General features: G+C 38.0%; 1 protein-coding gene across 1 annotated transcript; it reads left to right on the top strand.

The window, feature by feature from the left end:
- The first annotated feature begins 257 nt into the window (after positions 1 to 257).
- On the top strand, positions 258 to 6,676 carry LOC128242658 (uncharacterized). The gene is made up of 2 exons (XM_052959897.1): positions 258 to 720; positions 4,619 to 6,676. Exons 1-2 carry the CDS (start codon positions 383 to 385, stop codon positions 6,030 to 6,032), a joined length of 1,752 nt encoding a protein of 583 aa, XP_052815857.1. The 5' UTR covers positions 258 to 382; the 3' UTR covers positions 6,033 to 6,676.
- Positions 6,677 to 15,517: the final 8,841 nt, after the last annotated feature.

Genomic DNA, 15,517 nt, shown 5'->3' with positions numbered 1-15,517 from the left:
GCAGTAATTGACTGTGCTACAGATAAAATACTACTTTTTAAAAGCAAAATATGAGACACCTTATTATTATGACAATAATATTAAACTTTTTCTTCTTCTGCTTTAGATTTGCATTACTATATCAATTGATCAAAATAAATCACAAATATCTTTTGGTTTATATCAGACCGATTTCATATCACGCTTAGTTTCTTTTTCCACTAGTGTATCATTAAACTTCCTTGTCGAGAAATGATCACGCAAAGCACTATGGGATATGTATACAGTAGTCAAGGGAATAACGAGGCTTGAGATTATGATTGACATGAATATTTAAATCTTGTTGGAAATTGTGACATTTTACAGACATATTGCACGGAATACTTAAACTTATTGGTTTAAAATGGCTTCAAAGCACACAAAGTCCTCCAAAGACTCAATGTCAATGGCATCTGATTTGATCCATGACTTTGTCTGCTCTCCGTGTCATGAGGACAAGCTTAATACTGAGGCCAAGTATTTCTGTGGGGACTGCTCAAAGTACTTCTGTGACAAATGCCTGACATTACACTCCAAACTCTTCAAACAGCATGTTGTGTTGGGCCGTAAGGATGTGGACAAGTGGGTGGGGCAGGGTGACGCCCTCATTTCATGTGACTTTCACCCTGGTAAGGTCATTGAACTTCTGTGTGAGGACCATGCTGAGATGTGCTGCCACCTCTGTGTGTCCTTGAATCACAGGTTAGTGATAATATTATGACTTATTTGACTGCATCTGTTTTATTGACAGATTGAAGATTTCTTAGGATGAATAATTTAATCACTCAATGTTGACTACTCTCATGATTTGAGAGGATACTAGAGCTATATAAACTGATCAACAACTAACTAGAGATTGCTTTTTTGAAAAAGCGCATGTCTCCCCCATTGTGTGGTCGTAGGTGAGAAATAATCAATGATGGATCCCAAAATCAATAGGGGCCATCAACTAGTCATGACTAACTGGCATACCAAGTATGAAGTTCCTGGGTGTAAACGTTCTTGAGTTATTGAGCAGAAACCGGTTCTTCACCTCAAGGTCAGTGACCTTGACCTTTGACCAACTGATTGCAAAATCAACTAGACATCATGACCAACCTCACTTCAAAGTTTGGTGAACCTAGATCAAAGCATTCTCCTGATATTGCACGGAAATATTTTTTTACATTAGAGGTCACAGCGACGTTGACCTTTGACCTTGTGACCCCCCAAAATATAGGAGTTTTCTAAACCTCATGACCAACCTCCCTACCAAGTTTGGTGAACCTAGGTCAAACCATTCTCAAGATATTGAGCGGAAATGTTTTTTACATTGGGGGTCGCCGCGACCTTGACCTTTGACCTAGTGACCCCAAAAACAATAGGGATCTTCTACACCTCATGACCAACCTCCCTACCAAGTTTGGTGATCCTAGGTCAAACCGTTCTCAAGATTTTGAGCAGAAATGTTTTTTATATTGGGGGTCGCCGCGACCTTGACCTTTGACCTAGTGACCCCAAAAACAATAGGGATCCTCTACACCTCACGACCAACCTCCCTACCAAGTTTGGTGAACCTAGGTCAAACCATTCTTAAGATATTGCACGGAAATATTTTTTTACATTGGGGGTCGCCGCGACCTTGACCTTTGACCTAGTGATGCCAAAAACAATAGGGATCCTCTACACCTCACGACCAACCTCCCTACCAAGTTTGGTGAACCTAGGTCAAACCATTCTCAAGATATTGAGCGGAAATGTTTTTTACATTGGGGGTCGCCGCGACCTTGACCTTTGACCTAGTGACCCCAAAAACAATAGGGATCCTCTACACCTCACGACCAACCTCCCTACCAAGTTTGGTGAACCTAGGTCAAACCATTCTCAAGATATTGAGCGGAAATGTTTTTTACATTGGGGGTCGCCGCGACCTTGACCTTTGACCTAGTGACCCCAAAAACAATAGGGATCTTCTACACCTCATGACCAACCTCCCTACCAAGTTTGGTGAACCTAGGTCAAACCATTGTCAAGATATTGAGCGGAAATGTTTTTTACATTGGGGGTCGCCGCGACCTTGACCTTTGACCTAGTGACCCCAAAAACAATAGGGATCTTCTACACCTCATGACCAACCTCCCTACCAAGTTTGGTGAACCTAGGTCAAACCATTCTCAAGATATTGCACGGAAATATTTTTTTACATTGGGGGTCGCCGCGACCTTGACCTTTGACCTAGTGACCCCAAAAACAATAGGGATCTTCTACACCTCATGACCAACCTCCCTACCAAGTTTGGTGATCCTAGGTCATGCGGTTTTCCAGTTATCGATCGGAAACGAAGTGTGACGTACGGACGGACTGACGGACTGACGGACTACCGGACTACCGGACTACCGGACTGACAGACAGGGCAAAAACAATATGTCTCCCCCAGAGAGGGGGAGACATAATTTTCAGTAAGGTGGAAGGCCTAAAACTATCCATTATGTCAGAGAAAGAACATACCGAGGCACGCAGTGCGAAGGTTTTTCTCAACTGACATAATGGACAGTTTGAGGTGTTTCACTTAATTAAAACAAGTAAACACAGAGGTCAAAATCATGAATTTCATGGCGCTATTGTTAACCTATTGGACACTGTTATTTACCATTTGAAAAGATACTAATCATGCAAATCTCTTAGGCAAAGCAAAATAATTTTGCGCTCATTTACGTGTACATGTATATAAATTGTAAATAATCATTCTTAGAATACAACCTATATTAACAGCTAATGAAATTTCAGATAGGCAATCATTAAGTACTAGGCTTATGACATAGGCTAAATCATTAAGAATTTCAACTTTTGCGGGTGTTTAAAGATCAGCTTACTGCCACTTATCCGAAACACAATCCCAGTGTCAGATTTTGCGTTGACAGTGTCAATCAATGAGGTTGTAATCTAAGTCAGTAACATGACCTGAATTAAAATCCTATGATTAAGAAGGGCTCGTTCGCAACGCTCTATATGGCTATTCTTAATCATTAAGATTTAATTCATCTAACTTTTACTTAAAATTCAACTTCTATGGACATAAAACAAGTGCAGACTGTGTTTTCGCTAAAGCGTCGCAAAACGATGCCTAAAGCTTCGCAAAACGATACTAAAAGCACCGCAAAGCGATGCGGTATTGGCCAAAAAAACAAAGCTTTAACGAAGCTTTCGATTTGTTAAAAGGGCAGCTTTTTGGACATAAAAGCGCAGCTCTTCGCAAAAGCTGTATTTTTTGTTCGCAATAGCTGTGTTTTTTGATTGAAAAAGCGCAGCTTTTGCGAAGCTTCTTCCTTTTTTTTGCCACAAAAAGTGCAGATTTTGCGAAGCTTTCTGCAGTATTGGCCAAAAAGCACAGCTATTCGCAAAAGCTGCGCTTTTTCAGGCCAATACCACACAAAGCTTTGCTATTTCAAGCAAAAAGCGCAGCTTTTGCAAATAGCTGCGCTTTTTGAGCCAATACAGCAGAAAGCTTTGCAAAAGGTTTAGAGAAGCTTTTTTTACTAAAAGTGAACCTTTCATGAAAAAAACGCAGCTTTTGAAAAAAAAAAACGAAGAAAAAGCACAGCTTTTGCGAAGCTTTTGAAAAAAAACGCAGCTTTGGAAAAAAAGCCCAGCTTTAGCGAAGAAATAGCTTCGCTTAAGCTGCGCTTTTTATGAAGCTTCGTTTTTATTTGGCATGGGAACCCTTTAAATTCAAGATTTTTTGTTTTTCTGTTTATACAACTAATAAACATCTTCCTTTGCCCTAACGGCTGCAAAAACCTCAGTCACATCTTCAATGGGCATTGAGTTGTTACAAGCTAAAAATCGGGTTTTTATTAAAATCAAAATTATTTATTAAACCTAAGTAACAAAAGGGTTTTAAAGTATTTTTTCTTCAAATAAGTGCATACGGTAACTTTACACAAATAAACAAACTATTTTTGATTATTCGAATACTGATTTTGTCATTCAAATACCAAATGTTTGAACGAATTTTTGTTTGCATCCCTATAATGTTGTAAAAATGGCTCATGTAGCAAAAGTGTAACAATTGTTTACATAAGTAAATAACCACAATTTTGACATCTTTTTGATGTTATAAAACAGCAAAGTCAATTGACACAGACGAAATAGCCCTCTAGGATGTCCCTGGTATTTGGGGATGGTATGACAGACACTGTTTGTGTATTAAAAATTCATATTTATTTACTGACTAAGCCGTTTTGGACTGAAATTTACAAAAAGACGATTTTTTTAAACCAATTTTTTATTCCTTTTCTTTTACTTAATTCCATCCGGCAAAGTCCAAATCGATCCAGACCAGCAAATTGTTGGTTTTAGAAGCCCTGTAAAGAATCACCTCTGCTCAATTGACATTCTGTATGCACTTAGATTATGTACATAAACTTCATCCAAAGCTGAAATGTTGATTAACTTTTATCAGTAGGTGAAATATAACAACTAAACGTTATTAAATACAAATGTAGCTTCAAAATATATAGCTATATAGGAAACTGTGTTACATATAAATAACACATAAAACTATTTTAGATTCTAAAGATGTTTAATCCAGTCACTAATTCACCATTCTTACATCCTACAGGATGTGCAGAACCATCAGCTTGATCTCAGACCTGGCTAAGGATGTATACAAGATGGCCGATTTCAAGCAGCTTCCCTCCAAGGTTGCTAAGATAACAACAAGTTTGAACCAGGTTAGAGAGGTCAGAAAGAAGAACCAAGGCTCATTAAAGACTTCTGGCAAGTCCATGCTGACAAAGATCAAGGACTTAAGGAAGTCACTGAACCAGCTGCTGGATGAGCTGGAGAAGAGGACAGTGAAACAGATGGACAGCGTCCTGGCTGACCTGGATGTCACACTACAGAAGGATATTGACTCCTGCACACTCATACATGACCAGCTCAATGCCTTGATGGACACCATCCAATCCCAGGGCAAGGACGATGAGCCAAGCTCCTACATTGGCTTCAGGAAGTGTGAAGAGAAGATGGCAGAAGCCAACAGCCTGCTCCAGGAGATGTCCACAAAACCTGAATTGACCGCCACTTTCAAGCCTGTTACCAGAGTTACACAACTGCTGTCTGATATACAAACATTAGGCAAGATCCAGGGTAATCAGGAAACACTGACAGGCCATCAAATGTCTGACATGAAGTCTTCTGAACAGATCGGGCCATTGCATGATATATCAAGGGTTTTCACAGTTAAAAACAAATCAACCTTCAATGTGAACATCAAGCAAGATACAGATACCTGTAGTATTAAGGGTATTACAGAACTTCCATCAGGAGAGATTATTCTTGTAGATAACAGAAATAACAGACTGAAAATATTGAACAGGGAGTATAAGGTAATAGCCCAATATGATGTCCCTCAAAAGCCCATGGACATCTGTCATGTGACTGGTAATCAGGTGGCTGTAGCAGTAGACTGTGATGATCCTGTCAGGCATGAGGTCCACTTTCTCACTGTGACAGCTGGCACCATCAAGATGACCAGGAAGTTCTCATTTGATCATGACTGCTGGTCCATCATGCACCATGGGGACCAGCTGTATGTGGGCTCCGAAACAGCCCTGTACCTCTACACCACAGATGGCAAGCAAGTCAAGAAAATGTATGAAGACACATCAGGAGGGTGGACAGTGGCTAACTTTGCTTTAAACCAAGATGGCAAGAGGATATACATTTGTGACTATGCCAATAACAAGATCATTACAATTGACATCAATGGCAGCATTCTAGCCACACTGCAGAATCTATACATTATAAGGCCAAATGGTGTACATGTGAGTGAGGGTGGGCATGTGTTTGTGAGTGCATTGTACCCAAACACAGTGGTGCAGATTGACAAGGAAGGCAGGAAGAAGCTGGCCACACTGGTCAGGAGGGGAGAGGGCATCAACTATCCAAGGGCAGTTTGGTACAGCACCCATACTTGCAGACTGATTGTGGGTGGAGATCAAAATGACATTCTGGTGATGGAACTCCAATAGAGAGACAGTTGGAAAGTCAACAAAAGTTGGAAATAGGTGTTGAAGTGATGGAAGGATAACATTGAGAGAGACAGAAATCAGATGCAAACCAGTTATATTAAATATTGTAACTGTAACTACTTGAATGTAAATCATATTTTAACTATGTTTAATAATTTTATTCATAATAATCTGTATGCTTATCTAGATTTTACTAATACGACTTTCAAAATACATTTTTTGATAAACAAGAAAAAAACGACAGAAATAGTGTAAATTTATTTAGTATGTGTGTTTGTTTATATTTAATAATTGATATCTGTAATTGTTAAAACTTTTTTTAATTAACTTCTGTATCATGCAATACCTCATAAAATGATTCAATATTATCATAAATCAAACAGCAAAATTTAGTATCACCAAAATAAAATATTCTAATTTAGTATAATCAATAGTTATGTTAGCTGATGTATATATTATTATCATTTAAATTTCATTACTGTTAAAATACAATACATTTAAGTAAGATTTTTTAAATTTACATCTGTATCATGCAATATATATCTCATGAAATGATTTAATATTATCAAAAACAAATAAAGTGATTAACGGTAGTATCACCAAAAGAAATATCCTGATCTAGTATCCTAAACATCTTATACAGTAATAAATTGGTTTTGAAATGTATATTATTAGTTTAACTGACCCTTGAAAATAACATTGACCCAGAATAAGGCCACACTGTTTATTGTCATGTTTATCGTCAATTTCATTTCTGGACACCTGTCTTGGTGATAGTAATCTGATTACATACTCTCACAAGCAATAGTTCCAGAGATTGGCAGTGTCTTTTTTACCATTTTGGAAAGAGGCTCATGGCTTTTTTCATTGAAAAATGTGCCATTTTGACTATATTTAGGAATGCCAGTTAATTGCTTTAAAGTTAGACATAATAAGATTGTTTTCTTTGAGAATACATCAACTTTTCCGTAAAAAAACATACGGGGACCCAATTTTTTTTTAAATCAACTTTTATTTTTACATTTTGGAAAAAGTATATGTTTTAACTTTGGAAGTGTGGCAGAAGTTATTGGTCAGCATATTTTTCACTTGCTTGGTTATTTCTGGTTTCAGGCAAGGTATTCACTTTACCAAGTATACCTTACATTTACATGAAACAAACTAGAGCTATCACAGAATTAATGAATGCCCCCAAAGACAGGGCGAGGCTGGAACTTGCTGACACAAATGCAACTCAATTATATCCCAAGCATATACCAAACTTAAGGCTGAATGAAGGTTTACCTTGTTATAAGGAAATGCTTGTTTAGTGTCAATATCTTGACAGTTTTTCTTAACTGATGATAACAGTGATCACACCAAAGCTTGAACATTATATTATTCCCGTCCCCCCCCCCCCTAAAAAACAGACCAACAACAAATCTTACCTGAAACACAGACCGCCCTAAATCGTTATCTACTGAATGTGGTGTTTAAACTATCAGAAGATTTGCAAGGTCAGTAAGGTTCAGCTCTGAAAATATGGGTAACCGACGCACACCGCCTTCCTCGTTAGATAGGTACCAGGATAAGCGCTTCAGTGCCTCTGATCGTACCCTGTATGCGGATGATGAAATCAGTTTAATATATTTTTTCTATTTTATTCCACAACACTTTCTTGTTATTTTAGTTTCATACTTCTTTATATTTAACCTTTGAAAAACAACTTATAATAATATTAAACTAATCAGTGTCTTTGGCATAAGGTTATGGCCTGGTGGTGTGTAAGCTCAATTATACTCGCAATTGAAATGATTTAGATATTCAATAATTTTTTTTATTGTTTTGGCACTTTTTAACTTGGGAATTGTGGCTATTAAGCTATTAACCATCTTTTGACACCGTCAAATGTGCATGTCACATTTGACGACTTTGCACATTTGAAGACTCTGGAACATGAAATTCAATGGATATCGATCCTAAACAAACATGTGACGGACAAGTCATTCCTTTGGGTCTGCCATGCTAACCAGGTGACACAAAAGCAGACGAGCTTCAACTATTGTGTGATTCTTGACTCACCACAATTTTTATCAATCAATAAACTGCCTTAAGCTCTAAAAATCAAATATCACTACACATTCTGTACCTTCAACTAGGATAACATCACCTTCCCCTCCAATTTTTAGAATCAAATTCTTCTTTATATAAGGCTTATTCACTATCCACACAAAAGATAAGATTGTAGCTTAGAATAATCTACATGAAGATTACAATAATATACAGTTGAACACCGCTAATCCGAACACCGTTTAGCCGAAATTATCGCTATTTCAAATTTATTTTTCGGTCCCGATTTTACTCCTTTTTTGTTTAACTAAATTTTTGGTCTTTAATCCGAAATCGCTATTCCGAAATAATCGCTATTCCGAAGTAAAAATTACGGTCCCGTAATAATGACATTGAGCACGCGTATGTTACAAACATCGATGTCAGAAAAGGAGCGATTCATTTCGGTGATGTAGTATATAATTGCTGGTTAACACAATCTGAATATCATACGAAAATGTCATCAGATGTATACATGTGCTGTCATTTTGTTTTAAATGTTTTATGTTGTTTTGATAAAGAAGTATAATAACGAATTATTTGTCAATTATTAAACAATAAATCAACAAATATTCTTATATACGAAAGATAACTCAAACCGAGTTTATCGTATTGGTAACATGTAAGCGACATTGCAATTTTCACGACTTAGTATGTCAAGTATCCAGGGGTTTAATTTGAATAAACATGGTAGATAACCAAAAGACAATGTTACACACCAAATATTTAAGCACTAGGCCTCATAGTATTTGCCAAAAAAGTTTTGTAGTTTTTCCTTTAGGTTGCCATGGCAACCTGAGTTCTTCATGGAATTCATTTCTTTATACAAATTTGAAAAAGCACCAACCATGGATAGTTCCTTTGTGCTCAGGTGAGCTGAAAAAAGTGAAGTCTTGTTTGAAGTTTAGTAATAAACTTGAAACATCTTACAAAATAAAATTAGCATTATAAATATATAAAGCATTATACCTGCAAAATCGGAAGTGCCCTGACGAGTTCTTTTGAAATTGTTCATTTCTATATGGTGGCATCGAAAAATGTTACCCATATTAAATCCCTTGCTCTTTATGTTCATACACTCATGTCAGCTATAGATAACACCTTATTTTGTTAACAAAGAGACACAACTCTTATTTAGTTACATATATGCATTTTGTTATATTTGATTTGCATTGTAACATGAATTATGGGCTGGAGGCCTTTCATTGAATAAACTTTCGTTCGTTCGTTCGCTCATCAGTAACTGACTCTAAAGAAGTAAGTCACCAACCGGCTGGCTGTGATGACGACCTCAGAGATAAAACGAGTTAGATGGACACATGGACACTACAACGGCCAAGATCTTAATTGAAATGACCCCCTGGCCCCAATTTCTCGAAACTTCTTAAGTCTCTTATAACAGGATTAAGTTAAACCCACTATTTTTGTCTTTCAATATTTTGCGTTGTATATACTCCTTTAAATGTTTTAGAAATTAAGATAGGAATTATCGTTCCGATTATCACAATAAACCATTTTTTATTTATCAAAATTCAATTAAAGTATATATTTTGGCTGATTGAAATAAATAACTTAAGCCTGTTGAGCTTAAGAAGTTGCGAGAAATTGGGGCTTGGCTCTTAAATTTCTAGCTACCCTAGATTATTCTATATCATAGAAAGTGCTCTGCTTGCTCTTCTAGTAAATCATGACACCATTAGAAACTATCTAAACGTCTGCGTCTAAATTTTCACAGTCAACAACAACTATATATGTCACCACAGTAGTGTTTTAGCTGAAGGGTTATGGAAGGGTAATGAATCCTGTCCTTTTAAAAGTCTTCATAGAATTAAATGCTCAACACTGTCAAAAATTTCTTTATTATTGTCTAATTATATTGTAAATATACATTAAAATGGTTTACAGCCCGAGTATGTAGTATAAAATACCATCATAAGAAACGTTTGTGTTTAAAAAAGCTGATGCAACGAAACATAATAGGTGCTTGCATGACGTTATGAGTGATGTCATTGAAAATGTTTTACATTAAGCTCGATTAGGGCCGCAACATAATAATTTTTGTTGTTTTTACTTTCCAGGTGCTCCCACAGGGCATGGTTGTGTGAGAGCGCCAAATTTAGCGGAGATTGGGCCTTATATAGAGTCTCTGGGGTGCGGGGGCATTTGGCCGGGGTTTAACCATCAGTTCGTCCCCGCAGGGCGGGGATTTTACCCCGGGATGGCTGGACCGAAAGTCAAAGTCCCGGCTATTCCCCCGGACCTGGGGGCCGTGGTTACAATTGACTGGTGCATTACACACAATACCTATTGGGCAATTGATTTATTACAGATATGGTCCTGTTTAACCTTTATTTGTTTTTACAACTAATTTAAGCCTGAACAACTTGTTCTCGATGTACATGTAAAATGTACAGCACCTTTAGCATCAGAGAAAAAAAATATTTGAAATTTCTTCGTGCATTGCATACGACGTAATGGAATCATGTCCATATAAGTCGTTTGTTCAGAATAAAATCGACAGAAATAACTAAAGTTGAACGTTTTAGACTTAATTTAGTGCTTTTAAAGCAAACAAATAGTCAAAACAACTGCAGAAAGTACTATCTAGTAAATACACATCAGCTTGCCATGAAAAGACAACTCAAAATAAATTTGAAGTTAATTGCGGTATATTTAATTTGTTGATATTTATCTACAGCTATATGTGCTGAAATTTGTTTTGGTGCCAAAGTTGGCATCTCTGACCCACTTTCAGTCAGAAACCAGGTCGCTCAGCTGCCATTATTTTGATGCGAGCCCTGAAAGCGCTTATGTAAAACAAAAAGCCGGTCATTAACGGCATGTGAATTTACTGAATAATGCACGTTTTTCTACCGATAACGCCCAGGTTTTTGCATTTTAACACACCACTTTAGCGGACCGAAAACACAATATGCAATAATATCAGTTGTTTTCATGAATTTAAACATTGCCAATGACCCAAAAAATGTCAAAGTTTTAAAATGAAACTTGGTACAAATGTTGCCAGTGACAAAACCCTACTACTGTACCTTTGTATCCTTATCAGCGAGTCCAAAGACAATGATCTCGTACAAGATGTCGGCGTCGATGATGAATCTGACCTTCTCACAGCTTGTTGAGCTAGGTTCGCTGGCTTTAAGCACACAGACGTTCGTCTGAAAATGTAGAATGTATAACAATTGTGGGGGGGGGGGGTTCTAAGCATTTGTTAGTGGTTAGCCCACAATTGTAAAAAGATCTCTTCAAAAATAAATCTGAACATAAAAATGTGCTTTAAAAATAATGTTAAACTCTGAAAATAGTCTGAACCATTATGACATTAAAAGGCTGTTTTTCAGTGAAATCAATCCACCATTATGCTAGCTTGGTGAAACATCGGGCCCTATGTTCATTAAACGAATGTTCAAGGACAAAAATCAGCATAAACATTTAGCTATTAAAATATTGCATAAAGTTATTCTTTGAAACTAATATCATTAACAAACTTCCAAATTTCTGTAACAACAAGTCGCTCAAAATAACAATAAGCAATATTGATTCCCTACCTTAACACATTGCAGTACAGCAGTAAATACATTCAGTCGCAGCTTTCCTGATGCTGTAACAGCAACTTCTTGTAACGGGCCTTGTGATCATCATAGCTGAGAACGACTACCACTATAAAATGTATGCAGTGAATATTTTTTAAACATTTAAAGGGGTCCCCATTAGTGTGAATGATATATTTTAAAACAAGACAGTCAAAAGTCACAAATATGCCAGTTGTGGTTTGAAGTTTTTATTAGGAACAAAAAGAAAAGTTGGGGTCGCCGGTGGCCGGGGACGCCAGACCGGGGTGTAAATTAGTGCCCATTGCGATAGCTTATCGAAAAATGATTAGGGGACAATCCGCATTGCCATTCTACACGAGTTGGCAATGTAAACCGGAATATATTTGTTGCAAAGATTGATGGGTCGGGGCGCCAGAAGGTGGTACACACCAGTGCTAATTGCAATAGCTAAACGTAAAATGTTCAAGGGAAAATCCCCAGAATTACCCCAAAATTCAATTCTGCATGAACTGGAAATAAAGTCCGGTATAAACAAAATCGGGGTCGGGTGACCGGGGGCGGCAGACTCGGTTGCAAAGCAGTGAGCATTGTTAGAGATGTGCGTAAAATGTTCACATTGACCCACAGTGTTAATTGGCAGTAATTAAAACAATCAGGGGCCGAGTGGACTGCGGCGGCAACCTGGGTGCATGTCAGTGCTCATTTCGAGACGTGTGCGTAAAATGTTCAGGGGACAATTTACATTGCCCCATAATGCCTTCTGCGTGAATTGGCAATGGTATCCGAAAAGAAATAAACTGAGATTGGGTGGCAGGGGCCGGCAGCTAGGGATACAAATCAATACTAATGGTGAGAGCTAAAATGTTTAGAAGACAATCCGCATCGCTCCAGAATGCATGATGCGTAAATTGGCACTGTTCTTTCAGAATAACTAAAAATAATCGGGGGTCGGGTGGCCAGACTTGGGTGCAAATCAACACTCATTGCGACAGATGTGAGTAAAATGTTCAGAGACAATCTAAATTACTCCAGAATGCCATTCTGCGTGAATTTGTAATATATTCCAGAGGAATGGCATTCTGGGTGAATAAGTAATGTAATCCGTAATATGGTGTGCGTAAAAAGTTCAGGGGACTAACCACAATGTTCTAGAGTGAAACTCAGCGCGAATTGTCAATGTAAATCGTAAAAATTGGGATTTGTTCATCCTCTGATTTGTGTCCGAGTAAAGTAAGTGTTCAGTGTGTGAAATAATGTTAAGAGGACAGAAAATTGTCCGCGTGAATTGGCACTGTACTCCAGAATGAAAAAATCGGAGTTCGGGTGCAAATCAGATCTTATTGAGACAGCTGTAAGTAAAATGTTCAGAGACAATACGCATTGCTCCAGAAAGCCATTCTGCGTGAATTGGTAATGTAATCCGGAATAAACAAGTGGGATTCAGTTGACAACCGCCAGGCGGGAGTGTCCAGAGTCAATGGTGTGCGCAATTCACAGTGTTTTTGAGTGAAACTAAGCGTGAATTGTCAACGTTATTCGTAAAAATGGGGATTTGTTGACCCTCCGAGAGCAATTAAGTTTTCAGTGTGTGTAAAAAGTTAAGGGGATTATCTGCATTGTTAGAAGAAGGTTATCCGCGTGAATTGGCAATGTAATTCGTAAGAAGAAAATGGGGCTCGCCAATTATTTTCCGCCGGGCGTCAGGATGCATTTTTAGTGTACACTGTCAGTGCTGTGCTTTGTTTGTTGTAGGGACTATCCGCAGCTTTTAAAAACAAAAAAGCAAACATTAGGATCAGGCCGGTTTATGAATACTTTAATTCAGATGTTCACTAGTGTCCACAATGCTGTTTCTGCTTTTTAAACTTTTCTTTTTGTTATACAACTTGCGGAATATGTGTAATTTGTCAAGGTGTATTTTCACTATTTCAGTATATATCAGTCACAGTTTAGTTAGAAACCACATGCGTCTGGCTTATTGTTTGTTTCTAAAATGTTGATTTATATCATTCTGAGTACACATAATGAGATAAACAACACATCTGAAGATATGTAAAGCCTTTGATATATAAGAAAAAAGCTCCCTTGAGTCTGCTAAGCTTGTATATAAATAGCGGACATCACACGTGAATCACGCAATCGTATTTAAATAATTATTAACTGCAATAAAGGAATATTGCGAACGCTCATTCATTCATAAAGGCGACTATTAAGTAGGAAAAGCCTCTAGATTCAATTATATATCGGCGACAATATCACCAGCTTTAACCTCACGCTGGCTGACGTAACCCGCACGTGTATGTATTTATAGCTGCAAACAACGACAAGGACAATAAATAAATATAAGTTAAGCGCTAGTTTATATTCAATTTTTAATTAGTCGTCATTATTCATTACTTATGTAAATGTACGAGATGAAAATGTATTAAATATCATAACGACACAAACACAGAATTGGAGAACAAAGAAATACTACAACATTGATGACGTTGACGCGAGTGAAGACGCCGTGACTACACACAGAATGTCAGACAACATATAAAACTTTCAATCTAAAAAAGGAGCCTTTGTCTGTCCTTGTCCCACTCTGTCACCATCTGCTCGACCAAAGTCTCCGTGAAGTTGGCATGGTGGGGCCCTCCATGGACATCCGTAAGATGGCGTTCAACGTTTCATTCTGTAGTATGTTCTGTAGTACGTCGGGCCATTTAAACACGCAGCAAGGTCGAGAACCCTCGATCGCAGTCCACCATTGACGATGGAAGAAGCAGGCCCGCGGTAGCTAATTGCCTTAGGTTAGGCATGGCACCCCGCAACGTTCCAGTCACCTTCTGCAGGACTGATATAGTTGCCCGGCAGTGTGTTGTGTCTAGCGTGATAGTGTTTTTCAGCACCCGGTTTTTAGGGGCGGCTTCACTGGCATGGAAAAACGCGGGTAAATCGGTCTGCCAGCATTGTAAATAACAATGTCAGATATGAATCTTATATTTGCATATTGAACTACACACGTCATGTTTCAAAACAGTAATTTTAAAAGAGAATGTTTTTACATATGTTGAATATTAGTAAAAAAAATATAATTTTTGAAACACATGTACTGTTGTGCTTAATTACCTAACGTTGTGTGTGCAATGGTTGTTTTATTCTGCTTGGTCGCCGGCCGGTACGGTGGTAGGGTTGAATGCGCAAAACGCTTCTGACACGGGGATATATGGTAATCGCTGCTCAAGGTTGCTAACCACGTCGTCAATGAACTTGTCGTACACTCGCTCCTTGAAGTCAGTGACGTCACAGGGCTTTGGGCGGGTAGATCCGAACGGCTGGGTGATGAGATGGTCAATGATCCTGGAAGTTCTGCCATGGGTGCTCCTTCATGGAACGGACCGTTGTGATAGCACAAATCACGAGCGTACCGATCGTGTTGTATACCGCGTTCCTCATCTGAAGTGATGCGAAACAAAACACAAAGGTGAACCCGTAGCATTTGCGGATGTTGTATATATATATATATATTCGGATATCTATCATGTACACGAGCAATCGTTTTTTTATGCACGCCAATAAGAAGAAATACATGTTGATGCTGCCTTAGTTTCATAGAATGGTCGAAACATATGGAGTTATTTGTATTTTATGATACTTTAATTTGTATTTTATGATACTTTAATTTCTAGTATATACTTGCAGTGCAAGTGACCGATTCGCCAAGACAAGCAACACGTTAGACATCATGAGGACCGCCATGTATCTATACTGCTGCATAAATACTGCCATCCCCTGTGGCACGGCGTCACATGTTTCTCTCGCCTCGTGCTCAGACTACAA

Source organism: Mya arenaria, chromosome 8, assembly GCF_026914265.1.
Source record: "Mya arenaria isolate MELC-2E11 chromosome 8, ASM2691426v1".
NCBI lineage: Eukaryota > Metazoa > Mollusca > Bivalvia > Myida > Myidae > Mya > Mya arenaria.
Note: the sequence above shows the minus strand (reverse complement) of the source record. Positions and strands in the feature narration are given on the sequence as shown.

What these genes read in the sequence shown, in the direction of transcription:
- LOC128242658 (XM_052959897.1), top strand. Translation starts at nt 383, where the DNA reads ATGGCTTCAAAGCACACAAAGTCCTCCAAAGACTCAATGTCAATGGCA. An exon ending in TGTGTGTCCTTGAATCACAG is followed by an intron (nt 721 to 4,618) that starts GTTAGTGATAAT and finishes TACATCCTACAG; the next exon opens with GATGTGCAGAACCATCAGCT.